This window comes from Bos taurus, chromosome 13 (assembly GCF_002263795.3).
Source record: "Bos taurus isolate L1 Dominette 01449 registration number 42190680 breed Hereford chromosome 13, ARS-UCD2.0, whole genome shotgun sequence".
In the NCBI taxonomy this organism is placed as follows: domain Eukaryota; kingdom Metazoa; phylum Chordata; class Mammalia; order Artiodactyla; family Bovidae; genus Bos; species Bos taurus.
The window spans coordinates 28706672-28728688 of NC_037340.1; the positions used below are offsets into that span (position 1 = coordinate 28706672).

At 45.2% G+C, this 22017-nt stretch overlaps 1 protein-coding gene across 6 annotated transcripts in view; it reads right to left on the reverse strand.

Moving 5' to 3' along the window:
• Positions 1-22017, reverse strand: part of FRMD4A (FERM domain containing 4A) — an 849800-nt gene that overhangs the window by 357365 nt on the left and 470418 nt on the right. For 2 of the 6 annotated variants that reach the window (XM_059892525.1, XM_059892527.1), the window contains exon 1: positions 14973-19251. The exons of the other annotated variants lie outside the window; for them this stretch is intronic. In XM_059892525.1, coding sequence (XP_059748508.1) covers positions 14973-15065 — 93 coding nt within the window. In that variant the 5' untranslated portion in view covers positions 15066-19251. Of the gene's footprint in view, positions 1-14972; positions 19252-22017 lie in introns of those variants that run through there. 6 annotated transcript variants of the gene reach the window in all.

Below are 22017 nucleotides of genomic sequence, written 5' to 3' on the forward strand. Positions count from 1 at the left end.
ATCAAGCATGAAAGAGATGATTGAAAATGAAAAAAATATTTAGTTCTGCTCTTACCGGCCAACCACCTGGATCATAAAAGAACTTCATTCTGGTTCTTGTGCAATGTCTGGTTTGGGGTAAGACCACACACTGCTGCTCTGTAAATATGAGTTAGCAGTAAAGTATACCTCTAGGTGATGGAGTGATTGCTGCATTGGACGAAATTGTTCGATATAGTCCACATTGATATCAGGGAACATTTGCCAAAAGCAAACAAATGGGCTGATGCTTAGATGCCCTAATAAGGTTATGATTAGATCATACGTTTAGTAGCTTTTTGAGTTCTATTCCTCTTACTAGGTAATAAAACCCCACTCTCAGCCAACAGGATGCTGTCTTCCTGTTTCTTATAGCTGAAGGATATTCAATTTATTTTAGTGTGTTTTAAAATTTGCATTTGATCTATCAGAAGAGGTTTTTTTTTAAAAGTTCTGATTTAGTAGTAGGATTATGATGCCAGCTGGAGGGTCTGAAGGATCTATTCCAAGATTCATTTTTTTGTATCACCACATCTCCTTTTTATGATATGCAAGACTAGGAAGAGAGAATACATAGATATTTGGTGTGGGATGGTGCTCATTTTATTGTAGAAGTAAAAAACTGGCAACTTATGGACCAAATGTAGCCTGTAAACATGCTTTCTTTAACATGTCGTGTTTTCCTTTAAAAGCTTAGACTTGTTGCTGGCATATGAAAATTGAGATATTTCACCTCTTTTTCACACACATATATACATACACACATACATATATGTGTGTGTGTATATATTCTTAATTAAAAGAAAATTGCATGAAAATTTTCCTCTGGAAAATCAGAAGATCCAGGAACACCAGCCCCAGTTTCCCCATGGTAAAGCTGAGTAGTAACTGGCCATTGGCTAAGACACAAGTTCTCCAGTTTGCAAGGTACCACTTTTCTTCTTGACCTCCGCGCATTTGACCTGCCTGACTCTGGTAGGCATCTGAGTTGTGATGCCCATGCGGTGCCCTATTTTATAAGATGGCCAGAATGAACAGAGGCAGCCCAGGATTAAGAGGAAGGATGAGGTCCGAAGGGGAGTATAGAAGACAGAGAGAAACCCTTGACAAGTCTATTTCTGATGGGTAGGTCTCAGAAGGAGCAAGAAAAGTCTTGCCTTGCTCAGGCCCTATTCTAAGACACACAATCCCTGTTTCTCTCATGCCACCTTAAAGTCATTCGACTGAAGGAAAGAGGAAGTCACAGACTTGAGAAGACACTTTTGTTTGCTGTTGGCCTTTGGTTCTGTGCTCTCCAGAGGGGACTTCAGAATACATGTCCAGGGATGGTGCTAGAAATAGGGCTCAGACGGTAAAGAATCTGCCTGAAATGTGCGAGACCTGAGTTAGATCCCTTGGTCAGAAAGGTCCCTGGAGAAGGGAATGGCAAACCTCTCCAGTATTCTTGCCTGGAGAACTCCATGGACAGAGGAGATTGGCAGGCTATATAGTCCATGGGGTCACAGAGAGTCAGACATGACTGAGCGCCTAACACTTTCACAGTGATTAAGAATGGACCCTGAGCCTGAGCCAAATGCCTCAGGATAGTGGTATTCACCCCTTCTCCCCACCCCCGGGTGCTGGAATGAGATGGCTCACAGGCTGGGGACCTTGGCTTCTGTTCCCTGGGCACAGCCCTCAGGAGGAAGACAGAGCTGTCACCAGGGGCCCTGGTGTGAGCTTATTATTCTATGCTGCTGATATCAACTCAACGAGTACCCACTCCCATGTGTTTCCAGAGGACTCTTTTCTTTCTTTGGTAGCTCCTCTCCCTAAATGCTCTGATACTTGAAAACTTGGAACTAGGACCCAGTGGGATGGTGGAGGGAAAAGGGGTTTTCTTTCTTTATCTTACCCCTAGGTTGACATCTTTACAAGAAGGATTCTAGATCCTGGCACCTGCATTGCTGCCTATATGTGGATGGACCTGGCCATGCAACACAGCAGTGCAAAGCAAGGATGTTACTGCACACATGCAGAAGAAGAGCTTTCTTGGTGGCACTGGGGAGTGAACGCCTCCAAACCCAGACACACCTGATTCTGCTTGAGAAATGAAACAGTTTAATTCCCTAACATCAGCCCAGAATCATGGGAGGGACTCACAACACATCTGCCTTTAAAGTTTTTCTTTCAGTAGTTTAAATTTGATGTACCTAAAAGTAAGATGCGGAGAAGGCAATGGCACCCCACTCCAGTACTCTTGCCTGGAAAATCCCATGGATGGAGGAGCCTGGTAGGCTCCCGTCCATGGGGTCGCTGAGTCGGGCATGACTGAGTGACTTCACTTTCACTTTTCACTTTCATGCATTGGAGAAAGAAATGGCAACCCACTCCAGTGTTCTTGCCTGGAGAATCCCAGGGACAGAGGAACCTAATGGGCTGCTGTCTATGGGGTCGCACAGAGTCGGACACGACTGAAGCGCCTTAGCAGCAGCAGCAGCAGCAAAAGTAAGATGAAAGCGGATGAGGAGAGGAACTATGTATGTGCTAATCTGGTGGATATTTTCAATTGTCCCAGATAGAAACCCTTTGATCAATAGGATCTACATAAAGCACCATGTTTGCATTACTAAAGGCCTTCACCTTCCTCAGCCCAACTGGCAGATAAGACCAAGATTTTCTTCTATAAGAAATGCCATGAGGACTCATTGAGACAGAGCCTGATGTCAAAAACATGATTTCTTCCAGTTCAATCCAAAATCCATCTGCTTTTACAGAATAGGTCTAAACCCCAACACTCAGGGTTCAAATCAGGACCTACTCATTTCAGGCATTTGGTGGCTGCCTCAGCCCTAAATTATACTTTCTAAATCTATTCTGGGACTTGGCTGGGTTATGAAGCTCTGACACATGATAGCAGCAACCCATTTTAAAAACGTTTTCAGGAGTGAAACAAAACAAACAAAGCAAAAGAAAAGAGAGATCTTAGGAAAACTAATCGTGGTGGGGTGCCGGCTTTTGACACAGGTGACCAATGTGAGATGTTGAAATTGGTCTTTCATCTCTTTTGCCTTCCCCCCCCACTCCACTGCCCCCGCTGGACTGGTTCTAAGGGACTGACTGCAGTTCCATTTTTCTAACATAGTGGTTCAAGTTGAGGAGGGGGAGCTGTTTAAAACAGGAGCACTGAGTTTCTAGGATGCTTCAGGGAGGAAGATTCTCTACTGGCCGTGGTTGTTGTAACCTTCACCCATTAGTCCTCATCCTGGGCTCCACTTGCTTGGCCCAGGACTGACCTCAGGTTGAGTAAGAATTGTCCTGAGAGTTTCTCCCTTTTCCTGTTTCCTGTATTTCCCCCTCCCTGCACTGTGCTCTTTTTTCTCCCTCACTGGTACCTATTATTATTTTTCTTTCTGATAAGCTGTACTCCCAGGAAGTCTTTCCAGGTGGCCTAGATGGTAAAGAATCTGCCTGCCAATGCAGGAGACACAGGAGATGCTGGTTTGATCCCTGGGTTGGGAAGATGCCCTGGAGGAGGAAATAGCAACCCAGTCCAATATTCTTGTCTGGAAAATTCCATGGACAGAGGAGCCTGGCTGGCTGCAGTCTGTGGGATCACAGAGAGTTGGACACAACTGAATGACTGAGCACACACATACTTCTGGTACTGTTTCTCAAACTTTAGGCCCTGTTACAACCCTCAGAGGTTCAGATTCAGTATGTCTGGTGGGGAGACCATGTACCAGTGGGTTTTGACAACACCTGGGTGACTCTGATGCACATGGCTTGCACACAGGCTTCTTGATACACTGTGCTCAGAGGATTTCCTAGTCCTCATAGTACTCGACTAATGGCAGCAATGGATAATCCAACACTCCTCCTAAGAGTTTCTCTTCAATTCTCCTTGCGCCTCACTGGATGCACCTTATCTGCCTTCTTTGCTGGTTCCTCCTCCTGGGACTGACCTCTACACTTGGGTCCACTCCTCTGACATTTCTTTGTGCCACTGTTCAGGTCTTGTGGCTATTAACAGCATCCTCCAAGAGTATCCCAGACAGTGTTCAACCATTGACTCCCCACGGAAAATAGCCCCGATTTATAATGTTAGCCAATTTCCATGGTGTAAATTCTCCCATCACCAACCCTTTCAAGCTGCCCACTGTGGTCACTGAAAGTGGCCACACATTGGGAAGAGATGCCATAGTCAGCTCTTCGGGGCCTGAGATAAGCCAGTCCTATCAACCCCAGATCATCGTCCACATTTACATCTCCAGTGCAGACTCTTGCCTAAACACCAAACGTGTTTCTAACGTCCTCCATTTGCATTTGCAGTCATCCTCTCAAGTTTAACACATCCAAACAGAACCCCTCATCTTCCCATCCCTGCTGTCATCACCACCCAGCTTGTCTTTCAGCGTTTCCTATCTTAATGTCAACTCCACTCTCTGGGCACTCAGAACTCCTTCTTGACTCCTCTTTCTCTGTCATCCAATCCATCAGTCAATCCTGTCAACCCTACATTCTGGCTAAATCCAAATTCATTCATTTCTCACCACCTCCAGAGTCAGCATCTCTCATCAAGATTCTTACACTCATGACCCAATGAGTCACCCACTTCCTTGCCCAGTTCTCTCTTGGCCTACTAGCAGCAGGGGCTCCTTTAAAAACGTGTCAGCTGAGGTCATTCTTCTGTCCCCAAACCACTGGTCTCCTTCTGTCCTGCTTAGAGTAAAACCCCAAAGTCCTTTTTGTGGCTGGTGCAGCCCTCTGTCATCAGGGTTCCAAACACTTCCCTGGCTGCTGCTCCCAACCACTTAACCCCACCCCTACTATGTCCCAGCTATCACCCCTTACTCTGGCCAACCCTGGGTGCCCCTCTTTATTCCTCAAATCCTTCGAGTGTATCAGCCTGCATCACAACTGTGTATTGCAGAGTCCTCTGCCCAGATGTTGTGTGCCCGTCTCTTACTTCTCCATGCCTGTCCTCCAAAACCACATTAACAGAGATCTACATCTACAAGATGCAGCACACTCCGCACCTCTTCTCCTACTATTTATTTCCCTAGAGGCATTATCACCAATTATGGTCATTCCTGTGTGTCTGTGAGGGATTAGTCCCAAGGCTCCCTGTGCTGTGCTGTGCTTAGTCACTCAGTCATGTCTGACTCTTTGCAACTCCATGGACTGTAGCCCACCAGGCTCCTCTGTCCATGGGGATTCTCCAGGCAAGGATAACTGGAGTGGGTGGCTATGCCCTCTCCCAGGGGGTCTTCCCAACTCAGGGATCAAACCCAGGTCTCCCACACTGCAGTGGATTCTTTACCATCTGACCCACCAGGAAAGCCCCCTCTGGTCTCAGAGAAGCCCATGAATACTGGAGTGGGTAGCCTATCCCTTCTCCAGGGGATCTTCCCAACCCAGAAACTGAACCAGGGTCTCCTGTATTGCAGGTGGATTCTTTACCAGGGAAGCCCTCCAAGACCCCCTACATATATTCAAATCCATGAATGCTCAAGCCCCTTGTATAGAATGGCATATTATACTCAGCCTTCTCTAAATGCAGGTTCCACATCAGCAGACAAAGAGGGCCCACCACAACATGAAAGCAGAGGCTTTTCTACATCCCCTGCGCCTACAACACTGCCTGGCATGTAGTAGGTATTAAAAATTTTTTGTAGAATTAAAAAATTGAATGTTGGGCCCTAGACATTAGAGTCCTTGGGATATTTATAGTCTAAGACTGGTTTTGTTTGATTGAACTTGAACCACATTTTCCAGAAATTATTAATATACTTCTAAAAGCCTTATTGGTTTTTCCTGATTAATGTTCCAATTGAGAAATTGGAAGGACCATTGGATGCAATGTATCCATGTGGAAATGTGACTCTAGGCATGTTTGAGAAAGGTCAGCAGGCAGTAGAGGAAAATGATCAGGGGCATATTTATGGACTATTACTGATTCTGACTGGTAAAGAATAGGGTTGCCCATGCACTCAGAAGGGTTAATTGTGTAGTAGGGTTTCAGGAAGTTTTTCTTTTTTCCACTTTTTTAAAGATTCTTTTCCCATACACCTGATTATAGAGTATTGAGTAGAACAAGATTTTCATAAATAAGTTCTCTACTAATACAATTAACATTCTAAATTGAGTCACTTTGTTAGAACTGACAATGACATAGATATTGACATGTATAAGGAAGGCAAGCACTTTGCAACCTCATCTTTTGGTTGACAATTCTGTTTGAGTTTTTGATCATGAAAACATTCTTTTTATTTATCTACTCATTCAATAAATATGTATTCATTCTATAAATATGCTATATATGTGCCAGGTACTGCTCTAGGCTCTGAGACTTAGTAGAAGAATTGACCACATCCTTTGAAGCAATCAGTTATTGAGTGTCCATGAAAGGAAGAGAAAAAAAGAATGAAAATCCACAGATGTGGTTCATCCACTCCCAGATTAGAAACCATAGACCCATGGCAGAGTCTTCTGCTCTATTGTTCCCTACACATAGATGCTATTGTTCTCAGAGGTGCATTGATAAATCAGTACAAATAACAGTGGATTGTTTTCAACTATGCACTCAAAAAAACCTCTTATATTACACAGGTGGATAGTGTTCACTCTGCTAGAGCAATTTATAAAAGATCTGCTTTCAGAATACCTACAGAGAGTGTCCTGAGAATAGAGGACTGGTTTTAGGAACATGGCTGCAAGATGGTGGGTTGAAATATACCCAGAAGGGACTCTGTCTCTGCTGCAATGGAGAGCAACTTTGCTGGAGTAACTGGATTTGGGTGTTTCAGATCCCAACTTATCTAAAAGGAAGTCCTACATGGTACTAGCCTCTCTGACTTCAGAAGGCTGTGTTCAGTTCTCCAGAAAGTGATCTCAAAGTGTTGGGCACTTCATAAGCTGTCCTAGGAATATGGACTCAACTTTCAAAGAGATTAATTTTTCTCTCCTATTGAGAATGACACTCTTGACTAAAAATCCAAAACAACTGACTCATTTATTTCCTTTTTATGTGAAGACACAAGAAAGCACTGGAACTAGCTAATTTCTTCAAGCTAGCATCTTGTCCAGACAATCTGTCTTGGCAATAATCTCACCATGGGGCAGCGGTTCTCAATGTGACCATGCAGTAGAGTCACTGGGGGCTTAACTATGATGGTGCTTGAGTCCCTTCTCCAGAGATGCTGATATTTGTTGATTTGGGGGTACAGCTTGGTTGCTGGGATTTTTAAAGCTTCTCAGGTGCTTCCACAGTGAAGCCAAGGTTGAGAAGCACTGCTTTAGGATGAGTGATGGCATTTGACCCAAAACGTTAACAAGAGTCCTAAGAAGAAATCAGGACCTGGGGACAAGTAGTCTAAAGAGGAAAATCATTGCCTGGTTTCATGCTGAGCTTGAAAGCCAAAGTTTGGTGCAGGATGGTGAGGGTCCTGTGGGTCCTGGCCATTTGAATGTTAAATGACCACCAGCCCCATTTTTGCTGGTGGAAAATGTGTCCATGCTTCTCTGTTTCACCTTTCCTCCAGCCTGAGGAATGAGAACCCTGTTGTGGTACCCAGTAGAGGGACAGTCTTTCCACTACCCCATCTCGTTCTGGTCAAGATGAGAAGCCATTGATTTAAACTTGACATGAGCTGCTGTGAGAAATAAAATAAAAGTTGGCGCACCAAATCTGGGTCAGTTGAAATTCCATGGAACTGACCCACGTGTACAACATGGCCTTCAATACAGCCTGTGAACCCAAGAATACAAAACCCAAGCCTGTGAAACCCTGATACAATTCATGTTCTTCCTCCTCCAGATATGTGTGTATTTATAGAAGGAACAAAACCTATGCAGGATGAGGGGGCTGGATAATAATATGTGTGAATACACTGATCTGTCTGAACCATTTCTTGGCTGTCTGCTTTCGATGGTAATAAATATCCACTAAAAGCCGTCTGCTGTATGTGTTTTTGGTAAAGTCTTGCACTTCCCTGCATGAATACATTCAGAATGTAAGCACCACACACTCCACGACAGAGACTCTGTTGTACTCTGAAATGCCTAAGTTATGCAGCTTAGCAGCTGTGATAATGTAATGGTTTGCAAAATAATAGACGGGCCACACGTCAACCTGGAATAACACGTCAAGTAATGAATAATGTGGGTGCAAAAAGGTTTAATTTATACTGTGTTAAAGATACTGCTCCAAAAATACCACACCATTTCAGACTTTCCAGGACAAAAAAAAAATCCTCTTTTACTTGGATATTTAAATAATTGCAGTAAAAGAAAATGCTTTCTTATTTATTTTTTTTTTTAATAAAGATATCCAATTTCTATTACTCTGTGAAGAGACAGATACTGAATCTGATCAATTGTTCAGATACACACGTTCCCCTGCAAGACACATGCTTTGGTCTTAGATTTCAGAATGAATAGGAGAAAAGCATTTGTATCCTCAGTCTGCATTAACATATAAGCATGGACACATTTTCCACCAGCAAAAATGGGGCTGGTGGCCATATAACACGAGATGTGTGGCTCTTCCTGTTTATGGCTTCATTCTGATCCTCTTCCCCAATTTTCTCCCTGAGGGAAGCTTCTGGCATCTTTCAGATTTCATTCATTCTCTCAGCTAGTGAATGTTTATCACTCTCCTGTTAGGAACCAGGGGCCAAGTTGTGCCTCCCATCTCCAGGAGCATGTCATCATGTGGAGAATGAACATGAGGGAAACCGGCTGACAAGAGGCAGAGTCAATGCAGTGTCATTTGTGTTATTATAAAGGACATACTACCACTCCAGTGTTCTTGGGCTTCCCTGATGGCTCAGCTGGTAAAGAATCCACCTGCAGTGTGCAAGACCTGGGTTCCATCCCTGGGTTGGGAAGATCCCCTGGAGGAGGTCAACCCACTCCCGTATTCTTGCCTGGAGAATTCCATTGACTGTATAGTCCACGGGGTCGCAAAGTGCCAGACACGGCTGAGTGACTTTCTCTTTGACTTTCAAAGGACATTCAGGGGTTTCCTAGATGGCGCTAGTGGTGACAGAAAAAAAGACCCTTCCTGCTAATGCAGGAGATGCAAGAGACACAGGTTCCATTCCTGGGTTGGGAAGATCCCCTGGAGGAGGGCATGGAAATCTGCTCCAATATTCTTGCCTGGAGAAGCCCATGGACAGAGGAGCCTGGTAGGCTACAGTCCATGGGCCACAAAGAGTCTGACATGACAGAAGCGCCTTAGCACACACACTCAAGGGACATTTGGAGAGCTTAGAGAGCCTGAAGGAAGGAAAAACAGTTATTTATACTTGGGGAAGGGATAGGGTACCTGGAAAGGCATCCCACAGCATGTTATCTTTAGGCTGAAGGGTGTGAATAGGGAGTTGAGTAGGTGGAAGGAGAAGGCAGTGTGTATCAAGCCTACAAAAGCACATGCAAAGGCCGTGTAGCAAGGGAGAGCGTGGTAGTCGGAGGAACCACAGATATGTTCAGTGTGGCTGGAGTGTGCAATATCCAGAGTAAAGGATGGGGGGAGACCAAGCTGGAGAGGGTCTCGATTATGAAGGGCCTAGTAATGATCTTTAGGCATCTGTACTTATCCTGAGGCAGGGATTTTAAGTACACAAGTGGAAGATGGCAGGGGCCTGAACTAAGAAATTGGGAGGCATTAGATGTGAGAGAGATTCTGGAGCTAGAACTGGCAGCATATGGTGAGTGATTAGATGGGGGACCGGAAAGGGAAGATACCTGGGTTCCTGTGTGGGTGTTCAGCTGGCTGGTGGGGTTGGAGGAAGAGGAACAGAATTGTGGATGAGATGATGAGTTCCACTTCGAACACGTTGAATGTCAGGGGTTGAGACACTCAAGAGAAGAGAGATGTCCAGTCCACCCTAGGACACGTGGGTCAGGCTGATAGGATAAATCAGCAGGGAGATGGGCATCCTTAATAAATGCACACAGTAGACTTCCCTGGTGGTCCAGTGGCTAAGACTCTGCACTCCTAATGCAAGAGGCCTGGATTCAATCCCTGCTCAGGCAACTGGATCCCACATGCCTCAACTAAAAGATAGCTCAGGCCACAGTGAAGACCAAAGATCGCATGCCACAACTAAGACCCAGAGCAGCTAAACAAATAAATATTTTAAAGAAATACACACATTAAAGCAATGCAGGCCAGATATAGCTTGGCCCACCCTTAGGATTTGGACTTACAAAGGTAATCTCCATCATGAAACCATTTCCTCATATTACAGAGTCATTGAAGTTTAATAAAAAATGTTCCTCCCATCACCGAAGTAAACTCCTCCCCCTACTTAAAGGCCCACACTTGCTCTTTACTTAACTCATTTATACATTATGTTCTTACATTTATTAGGATTTTCCATGAAGTTCAGTTTTACCGTTCCAGCTGTAGAAGCAAAAGGCCCTACAGAAGTCATCCAGGCTTGAATACGTTGACTCAGTTGGCACTGGTGTGCAATGAATTTGAAACACTCTGGTTTTCATGTTTACATAAAATTGGGAGTCCAAGGAAAATTATCACCAGGAAATACTTCTGTATTGGCTTTATCAAGTGAATGACCCTTAAAGAACCTCTCCAGGTAACAGTAAGTGTGACTAACGAGTGTGTATAAAAGGCTATTGGTTGTTAAAAATACAAGACAAGTGTTCCTCTACTCAAAGGTAAACTTCAAAAGTATGCCTATTGAATGTAAGTTGGTATAGCCACTATGGAAAACAGTATGAAGGTTTCTCAAAAAGCTGAAAATAGAGTTGCTATATGATCCAGCAATCCCAATCCTGGGCATACATCTGGAGAAAACTCTAATTTGAACAGATACATGCACCCTTATGAATGGTAAAGAAGATACTGTGTGTGTGTGTGTGTGTGTGTATGCAATGGAATACTACACAGCCATGAAAGAATGAAACAATGCCATTTGTAGCTACATGGATGGATCCAGAGGTTCTACTAAGTGAAGAAGTCAAAGAGAAAGACAAATGCCATATGTTATCACTTATATGTGGAATTTAAAATAAGACACAAATGAACTTATCTACAAAACAGACTCACAGACAGAAGGGTAGACTTGCGGTTGTCAAGGGGATGTGGTGGGAAGGGATGGATTGGGAGTTTGGGATTAGTAGATGTGAACTATTACATCTAGAATGGATGGACAACAAGGCCCTGCTATACAGCACAGGGAACTATATTCAAAACACTGGGATAAACCACAATGGAAAAGAATCACTTTGTTGCACAGCAGAAATTAACACAGCACTGTAAGTCAACTCTAATTCAATAAAATAAAAATATGCCCATCATTAATGGTTGCCTCCTTTCTACATGCCAGGTATCATGGTAGGGTCTTACATACATCACCTCTAATCCTTAACAGCCATCTTTGAAAGTAGATAGTGCAGATGAATAAACCAGGCTGAGACAGCCTGAGTCACTGCCAAAGTCACACAGTTAGTGGAGAGTGAGGCTCTTCTTTCTTGGGACAGTGTGCCTTGCTTCCTTCTGCACCTGAATCATCTTCATTTCTAGTTTCCAGTGTGTGCGTGTTAGTCACTAAGCCATGTCTGACTCTTTGTGACCCTATGAGCTGTGACTCAAGAATACTGGAGTGGATAGCCATTCCTTGCTCCAGGGGATCTTCCTGACCCAGAGACTGAACCCGGGTCTGCTACATTGCAGATGGATTCTTTACCATCTGAGCCACCAGGGAGAAGGGAATGGCTACCCACTCCTGTATTCTTGCCTGGAGAATTCCATGGGCAGAAGAGCCTGGTGGGCTACAGTTCGTGGGGTTGCAAAGAGTTGGACACTATTGAGTAACTAGAGCTTCCACTTTGGGTTTCCCAGGTGGTGCTAGTGGTAAAGAACTTGCCTGCAAATGCAGGAGACTTACGAGATGCGGGTTCACTCCTCGGGACAGGAAGATCCCCTGGAGGAGGACATGGCAACCCACTCCAGTATTCTTGCTTGGGAAATTCCATGGACAGAGGAGCCAGGTGGGCTACAGTCCATAGGGTTGCAAAGAGTCAGACACGACTGAAGTGACTTAGCACACACACATCTCCATTAGTTAACTGTAGCTGGATTGTATGACTATTGTATGCTTTATAACTGTTTCGTTTATATAAACCCCAGATCCCTAATCTCTGCTATATTACCAAACACAGGCATTTTAGATATCTTTTTCCACTCTGCATAGCATGGTGATGGGCTGATGGCAGTCTGTGAAAACATGAACAAGAACCAGGCTTGGTCTCCCAGTCTGAGTGTTTTTGTAATTCAGGATTTGATGGCTGTCAAAGTAGCAGAGTTAGAAATGTGCATTCCTGTTTTTTCACCTCAACTTCTAGCAGTTGGAAAACAGAAGCCCCTGTTCTTAATCCTGAACAACGCATGGCTGTCAGTGTACGAGGTCATGGGTTCTCTTTGGTTGCCAGAATCTCTGTCTTTGGTAAGTTCCCTTTTCTGTGAAGTACTAGTGACGAGCTGGGTACAGCCCATCTCTCAGGGCCAGGTTGCAATGTCAAAGCTCTTTCAGGGAGCAAAGGAGATGAAATATGGACTCGATGGCAGGGATGTAATACATCAGGTCCCTGACTGAAGTCCTGCTCTGTCCTTGACTGTATGTCTTCAGAGGGAAGATTAAACCTCTGCATGTCTTGGTTTCCCTGTTCATACAGGGCAAGGGCAATAAATAAGCCCAATTCTCTGTGCCTCCCTACAAAGTGCACTGGGCAAAGGTGTTGTAGAAATGCAAGGTTTTATCGCCATTAAATGTCATGAGGCCATGGAAATCACTGATGTCTGGCACCATGTAAACTGCTGATGTAACCAAGAAAGCTGTCACTTCTTGAATTCAGGGAGTCCCAGGAAAAGAGCACTGGTTCTCAGTGTTTGCCCTGAAAGTAGATGCCACCTCTAGCCTTTCCTGCCCCCTTTTTATATAAATATATGATGCTGATTCTGAAAGTTGTCATAAAACCAACAATGGCATAAACTATCCAATTGAAATCGACATGACATCATACGTTCCAGTTAGGCTCCCCCTCCCCCATGGTGGAGGGTGAGTACGGAGCCTCATAGGAACATAAAGGGGCTCCTCTTGTGAGTGATGGGATCTCGGACCCCTCCACTTCACAGCTGGCCATGGAGATTAATAGGACATTTGATGCTCCACTGATGGACATGCTTCTCTTAAGGGCCCAGAAGCTTTCAGATTAGACTCCTGAGGCCCTGGCGACACTGATGTGTCCAAAGGCAGGACATAGGTCTGTGTCTGGAATGTCAGTGTACACCAACACATGCAATAGACAAGCTTCATATGTGACACCGTGTTCATATATTGTCAGCTTTTCTTAAACAAATAACAGAAACGGTGCCTGCATACATCTGGACTTACGAAACATACGTGATTCATTACACCTCCATCTGGAGATTCTTATGGTTAAATAGGTTACTGAGGATTTTGTGTGTGTATGTGCAGGATAATGCTCACGTTAGTTTTGTCATGTGGTACAGCTCTGGTGTGGGCAACTCGCATTTGCATGTGAGTTTTCATGAACAGAACACATTATATAAACTTAATTATGATACAGGTCAAAAAATTTTCACTGGAACCCAAAATCACGTTCAAGATAAGCTACATTTGTAAACATAACAGTTAATTTGTAAATTTTGCTATAACATTTGGTCCTATAATCTAAAGCTCTTGGTATAAAAGAGAGCACATATTAGACACTGAATACATTTAAGTTGATGACCCTCATATGCAGCCCAAGAAATATGTCTCAGAAGAAAGACCTACACACAGTAAGAAAAGGAAGTGAAGTTTTTTCATTGTTACTCAAACGGCAGAAAAAAATGTAACTCGTAGAAAGTCAGGAAATCAACTCCCTCTGGAAGTCTAGATTGCCCCTCCTACTTTTAAAACTTAAATCATGTTTTCCTTAAATTTAAAAATTACTGAGTAGTCAGTATACAAACCAGAAAAAGTCACTTGAATTAGATGCTGCTCCCCTTTATAAGATGCAGCAGGTTCGCTGATGTATCATGAGAGCAGTTTGTGATCCTCTTTGCCTTATTGATTTAAGATTACACCTTAACCTAAAACGTCTAAGTAGACATCCACAGCTCACGGAGGGGCCTGCCATGATGCAAACAGATTTTGGGTGTTTCTGAGACCCCCCCATGTGTGGATACAGGCACTGCCCCCACATGCATGAGCCCCCCACATCCCAAATATGACCAGATTTGCATTAACGACAGTCATTTCCCCAAACTGTATTAGTCACTCCAGAGAAGGACAAATCCCTGTTATTGTTTTACAGCATCTTCTCTGCCAGGCGCTACCGTAAAGTAAGCATGTTTTCAGAAAATTAACAGAGCCACCATCCATAATGTTAAAAAAAAAAAAAACAAACAACTGAATGATAGCAAGGTATTTGAAACAACAACGAAACAACAGAGGGGATTGTAATCAACCAAGTGCATCATTTAAACCCTCCAAGCATCACAGCTCCTTCTGTCTTTATCACCTCCTTTGAAGACACTGTCACCCAGAAAAGGACAGGGAATTTGCAGCCCTGCTGCACTAATGGATCTGTTTCACCAGAGAGGAAAGCAGATTTTACAGCCCAAAGCTCTTCTCAGCAAGCACCCGCATCTTCCATCCTCTTTCCAGAGGGCAATCCCTACCCCAATCTTTCATCTTTCATCTCTAACAGCTCCCACCTCCATGCACAGCCGACCAGAATTTGCTTCAAATTTCTTATCATTATCTGTTAAGAATAAAATTGCATATACTATAGATTTCTCCAGTCCCAGGAATTTGAATTTTTTTTTAGGAAAACATGACTTCCAGAAGGGATGCTATGTACAATGAAAAGAAGCCTCTCCTTTTCTTCGGAGCAATTGCTCCGGTGAAAAGCAAACAGCCCGCCACGTTGCTTACCCTCTCCACACTGCGTCTTCTCAGAGATCCATACGGAATTTTCAGTAGGAGTCTCTGGGATCTATTTGGAGCCACTGCAGCTTGAACCACCATGGTGTAGAGCCGTGGGTGAGTGTGTCTGCGTGAGTGTGAGTGAGAGTGTGTGTGTGTGTATCTGTTTCCAGCAAAGGGAGAGACGGAGGCGTCCTCAAAACTAAGTTATGGTCTCCTGGAGGTTTCCCAAATATCAAATAACTGAAAGAGGGTTTTTTTTTTTTTTTTTTTTTTTTCTTTCGACCGTATGAGTCAAGATGTGGTGTGTCTGGAGGTGGGGGATGGGGAAGAAAAAAAATGAGCCCAAGTTCTGCAACTTCAGCGTGCCTCCCGCAGCTCAGCCCCACTCCCTCCTGCCTGCCCCTGCCTGTCGGTCCCTCGGTGAGGCTGCACGTCCCAGGAGTGGGCCAGTGAGTGACGCTTCTGGGGGGAGTGATCCTGAAATGTCAACTTTGCTTCCCGCGGCTCCAGACGGTAACCAGGTCAGTTGTCTAATGGAAACCCTATCAGACGTATTATTCACTCTGTCACGTGACTCCAAAGCCCCTCGGCCGTACAGTAGGTCACATGCTCACCTTAAAAAGACTATTTGGAATATCACCATCTGGTGCAGAGATTAATGTGCAATTCTGCATTCTGATTTCACTCTCTTCTGGACACAGGGAAAATATTTGAAGGGCAGTGGCATAGCACAGTGGGGACTTGAGGGGGAGTCCCTCTTTGTAGTCATAAATTATAGGTATGACCCTGAGCGTCAGACGTGCATATTTTTTTCTTCCTGCTTTCCAACAGATAGAAAACAAATGTAGGCATACAGTTAATTATATATGTGAATGGCATCCACAAAGAGGAAGTCTGAGGGAAGAAAGGAGAAAATGTTTGTATCACATGGTTCAGATGAATCAAATCAAATACACCAGACAGACTCCCATTTGGCATCTCCTCATTTAAATGTTTGTGTTACAGAGCATTGATTTTTATGTGTGCCAATAAACATGAAGAAATTATGTTTGATTTTACAAGGCTCTGAAAAGGACTATCTACGCTCAGACTCACCCATCACATTTGTATATTCTTCTCTAATCAGATGGTGTAATTCTACATCAGACAAGCTTCTCTGACCGAGGGCACACATGCTCTAAAAATTTAAGTGTCCTGTAATATTTTGTTTCTGACATATTGTTCACTTATGAGACTGCCCTCATCTCTACTCCTCCCTAAACCTGCTTATTTCGATAGCAGACAAAATTACTCAACAGGAAAAACAAGTAAGGGGCTTCTAGGATTGGAGGTATTTTAGGGTTTTTTTCTTTTTAACTAATTTTTGCCTCCGCTGCTCTCTCTGTTGCGGCGTTTTATGAAAGGGATGCCATTTCCTTTGTAAAAATCCCAGGCTTTTGGGTGTTTGCCTAATATCACTCTTATGTTTTGGGAACCAACTTTTATTTATTCTCTACAGACCCGTTTATTGAAAACGATGGAAAAGAAAGTTCTGTTTATTCTAAGAATCTGATGGGAAGTGGGGGTGGGGTGCAGAGGGGAAAAAAGTGGAATTTTACACTGCTTGAAAATGAATCCGGAAAACACTCTTAGAAGGAGGGTGTTCCTGGGGGTGAGGGTGGGGGAATGGAGACGTGGGTCTGGTCACCCAACTCAGACACACATTAAGAGGCAGTTAAAGAAAGCATCAAGTTGATGTGGGAAATTCCAAATATACAACAATCGGGCTTTGTTCATAATGGGTTCCATATGTGCAGTTGGAGAGTTAGTGAGAGGGTGAGAGGGAAGGGGTGGGGGTAGACGGGGTGGGGGGAGATGGAAAGTTCTCCAGCATGACCTATACAGAGTCTTTGGCGAGGTGGTTTAGGCTAACTCTTCTTCCTCTTTCTCATTTCCTTTCTGTACTGCCTGGTGGAAATGCATGCTACCCAGTAACCTGGCCAAATCAAGTCTCTCTTCCTTGTTGATTCCACAATGGTTTTGAACAAAGGAGAGGCACATTTTCAAAACCCTGATCTGGCCAGAGCCCTGGGATTTCTGTTTGCAAGTGCAGCTTGAGAGGGGGGCCATGGATCAGATCAACAGAGAAGTCACCGTCTCTTCCTGACCCAGGCCAGGGCAAAGCCCCTGGGAGCTGGATTTATTTATATTTGACTAAATGCAACTTCCTGTTTCCCAGGGGTATTAATGAAGGTTTCGATGCAGAGCTCAAGTCTTTGCAGCATAGTTCAGATCATAAGAGACACTTTGATGAACTAAGTGCAAATAAAACAAAAACATATGCCTTTGATTAAAGTTAAAATACATATAGAAGAGAATGTTAATGGAAACAAAAAAAAAATAACCCTTGGCCAGACTCCCACACATTTGAGCCCCACACATTCTACCCCCCTCCCCTAGGGGTAGGGTGTGGGGCAGGATCATTTCTCATATCAGCACTGGCGCCTCCTCCCAGCTAATAGAGAATCCTCCCCAGTCCCCACAGAGTAGGAGGTTTGAACCTCAAACCTCAGAGAGGTTTGAAGGCTCTTAAAGTTCAACTTGTTCAAAATTATCTTTCTGACGGTCTTACTCTAGGTGTTTGAGATTTACATGTTTTAATTAATTATTGAATCTAATGTATTTATTTTCAGAAGACTATTGTTACACTGTTAGAATACAAATATGTTTCTTGGGAGTGGATATAACCCATACCTTAGCAGATATGACCACTTTAGAGAGGTGAGGGTAACTGTTATTTAGTGAATGCTCGGCCATTGCCAGGAAACATGCTAGAAGGTTACTGATGACTTGTCTCCGTGGCAGAATTAAGTTTCATTATCTCAGTGGTAAAGAATCTACCTGCTGATGCAAGAGACACAAGGGACTTGGATTTGACCCCTGGGTAGGTTGGGAAGATCCCCTGGAGAAAGAAATGGCTACCCATTTCCCAGTATTCTTGCCTGGGAAGTCCCATGGACAGAGGAGCCTGGCAGGCTACAGTCTGTGAGGTTGCAAAGAGTCAGACATGACTGAGCATATACAAACATCCATGTTTTACAATTGATGAAATTAGGGCCCAGAGAGGGTTAATAAGTTGACCAAGGTAGCACAGCTAGAACTGTCAGGGCTAAGATGAAAACCAAAGTCAATTTGGCTGATTTCAGGGCCTGACTTGGTCCCTTGTACTCTCACCTACTGCAGAGGACTTTATCCGATTATAGCACTTTGGAAATCTAAAAAAGACATGTATCCACAGTGCCCAGCAGAGGAATGGGAAGACCACTGTCTTTGAAAAAGAGAGAATGTTAATACAGGAAATGGGGTTAGACGGAGCAGTGCTAGTGTCTCTGGAACCACTGCTTTGATGCCCCTTGGAGCTAAGCCTTTGAAATGGGGTACAGCTGGCTACCCCCACCCCCATCAGTAGATTCAACCAACCTGGAGACAGGCTTTGACCTGCAATTGGTGGAACTTATGTATGTGGCATTCACAGATACTGGGATTGGTCCAGGAACCAATCCCCTGCTGATACCATCAAGCAGCTGTATTACTTAGAGCATGTTTTTGCCAGGGTGGTGGATGATAGGGTTCCCTTTGCCTCCAGGGAGCAGCAGCCTAATGCACAGGGGACAGACTGGGAGGATCTTGCCCCATCAGGGTATCAGTGAGCCCTGCTGGGAAATGGTATGGAGATGATAGACCTCCATTCTTGAGTCTGGGAGCCTCTGGGAGCACAGCACCCACTCTAGGCTGGTGGCGCTCTTTAGTTGTTCATTCTGAATATTTCCTTCCCGTGTTAGTGAGAAGTATTCACATTCAAACTCTGGAATGAAAATGCATGGGAATCAATCAAGCGATATTTCAGGAAAATCAATGAAGTAAGATGTATCCAATCAAATGGGAGTTCATGGTCAGGGATAGCAGGGGGAGAGACAGGGGGGTCAGGGAATGATGGCCTGTCTGGGGGAAAGCATTTCCTAACAGCACAGCTAAGTGGGAGGCTGGAGGGAGGGTCACCTGGGGTGATGTGCGTGCCTGGGTACGATGTTGACTTCCACGTCAGGCCACTGACCATGAGGGCACCTGCGTGGCAGCCGTGGGAGTGTGCCACGAGTGAGTCCTGGGAGAACACTGGGCACAGAATGGGGACTGATCTTTGTACCCTCCTGCCCAGAGTGAGCCTGACAGACTAGAACCAAGGGCTTATCCCGGTTCCTGGCCCAGGGCCTGCAGTTACCGTTTGTGGGGCCAGTCCTTTTTGGCCCTCGGCAGGGGCACAACAACCCACTCCAGTACTCTTGCCTGGAAAATCCCATGGACAGAGGAGCCTGGTAGGTTGCAGTCCATGGGGTTGCTAGGAGTCGACTGAGCGACTTCACTTTCACTTTTCACTTTCATGCGTTGGAGAAGGAAATGGCAACCCACTCCAGTATTCTTGCCTGGAGCATCCCAGGGACGGGGGAGCCTGGTGGGGTTGCACGGAGTTGGACATGACTGAAGCGACTTAGCAGCAGCAGCAGCAGCAGGGGCACGTGAATGCCAGTCTCACCACTGACTGTAATTTACTGGCACTCAGTCAGTTCATTCGCACAGCATGATTTTGTTCATTTGGCAGAACACAAAGAGAAGGGGTTATAGGACGGAGAGTGTCTGAGGGAGGTGACTGAGGGCATGCTGTGGGGGAGGGGAGGGGTCAGAGGGCAGCCTGAGGTCACTGTGAGTCTGGGGTCGGGGCAGAAGGCGGTGAGCTAAGTGTCAGAAAGGTGAGCTGAAGTGCCCTTCCAGAAAGAAGGACAGAGTCCACCTGAGAAACGTCAGCCCTGGCCTTTTTGGCCACTTGCATCCTTTCTCTGGTGAAAGGTGGACTATGACTCATATTGGGGAAACAGGACAACAGAAAGCGGGCAGTTGAGGTGCTTCTCCCAACGTCCACCTCAAGCCATTATTTCTTGTCTGTTGAGGAGGATGCGAAAGGGCTCTTGCTAAGTTTTATCTGTGGTTTCAAGGCAGCAGGAGCCACCTTCTTCCAACCCCCCTCAAGGGTTTGCGAGGGAGGTTCTGAAGCCCTCAGTTGACTTTCCCTTCAGGCTGTCCAGGCAGGAGGATGAGAGTGAAGGGGGCGCCATTTGTCCCTCAACTCAGACCTGGAGAAGGGACTGGCTGTGGGGTGCCCTCAGGGAAGGTGACCGGGAAAGGGGGGTGCCTGGAGCAGCCGCTGGAAGCAAAAGGAAGGAGGTCACTCCCATCCCACAGCCTTGGCTCATCCCAGGTGCTTAGCGTGTTGTGTGGAGGAAGGCAGATGGAGGCTGGGGGCAAAGAGAGGGATTTATGTGACCACCTGGGAGAGAGTTAGATATTGTGATCTTTAGTAAAAAATATGCCTTTGAGGGCTTCCCTTTGAGGGCTCAGTGGTAAAGAATCTGCCTGCCAACACAGGAGACACGGGTTCAATCCCTGATCAGGGAGGATCCCACGTGCCGTGAAGCAACCAGTACCACAACTACTGAGTCTGCGCTCTAGAGCCCGGGAGCTGTAGCTTCTGAAGCCTGCATGCCCTCAAGCCCCTGTTCCACAAGAGAAGCCACCTCAATGAAAAGCTTGCACACTGCGATAAAGTAGCCTCCTGTCGCCGCAACTAGAGAAAAGCCCATGCAGTAGTGAAGACCCAGCACAGCCATAAATAAACAAATACAATTATTAAAAAATAAAAAAGTATATACATTTGGTCTTAGTCTCCTTTCCTGGCACAAAACTCTTAACACTCTTGGAATTTTCTAACCAGTGAGAGTGATAGAGGAACTTTTGCTATATTCATAAGGTGAAGTTTGGAAAGTCCCTAGGACACCTAAGAATGGGGCTGGTCACCTGAGGAACCCAGCCTGTGACTGGAGGGCTGCAAATTTCAGCCCTACTCCCTGACTTCTGGGGAGAGGGGAGGGGCTGGAGGTTGAATCAGTCACCAAGGGCTGATGACGTAATTAATCCTGACTATGTAATGAAGCATCCATAAAATCCCAGTAGTCTGTTGTTTGAAGAGCTTCCGGTTGGAGATGTGCGGGCGATGGGTGCACTCATAGTTTGTCCCATGCTTCTCTTCCATCTGACTGTTCCTGAGTTGTATCCTTTAATAATCAATTGGTCATCTAGTAACCAAAATGTGTCTGAGTTCTGTAAGCTGCTCTAGCAAATGAACCAAACTCCCAAAGAAGATCTGATTTACAGCCGTCTGGTCATGACAACCTGGACTTGCAATTAGTGTCTGAAATTGGGGGTGGGGAAGGCTTGTAGGACTGAGCCCTCAACGCACGGGAAACGATGCTGTCTCCAGGTAGACTAGGACCTGCCTGGTGTTAGAGAATCACTGATGGCAGAACCGCCTCCTGTCCGCCTTCCCCACACGCTGGCATTGGGTTCAGGAAAGTTAAGAGGTATCGCTTGTGCCTGGGAACTGCAGTGAGAAATCCCTAGCAGTGGGTAAGGTGGGGGTGGGGAGGTGGGCAGGGACTTCCAGGAATGCACAGGCGTCCTGCGAGGACAAGACTGGGTTTAAACCCCTGTCTGACCCAGAGAGAAACTGTTTTGACTTGACCTGTCCCACCTTCCCCACGTCCAGCATCATCCAGCTCTGACTCTTGAATGAAGTGTGGAGTTTTTAACGACTGTCACGTAAAATGGGTGAGAGAATCGATCAGCTGAGATGCACCCAAACACAGGAAGGCAACACATTCCTAACCGATTTGGAAAATCCCTCCAGCAGGCGGGAGGGAAGCCCTGTCTTTCTTCAACATTCCAGTACCTTTTCCACCAGCTCCTAACTCAGCTAACTTGGGTGATTCTTGTCACATCATATTAGAGTAAGCTGTGACTGAGGCTATGCAAACAGAAATACTGCCGACAGTTGTAATTTTCTGTTTGAAAAGTGGCTGGAATTTAGGCCAAACATGAAACCCAATATCCCAAAGAACAGAACCAAGATGTGGAGCAACACTGGTGTCCCTGGACCTCATGTGCCCAGAGCCCGTGGGATTAT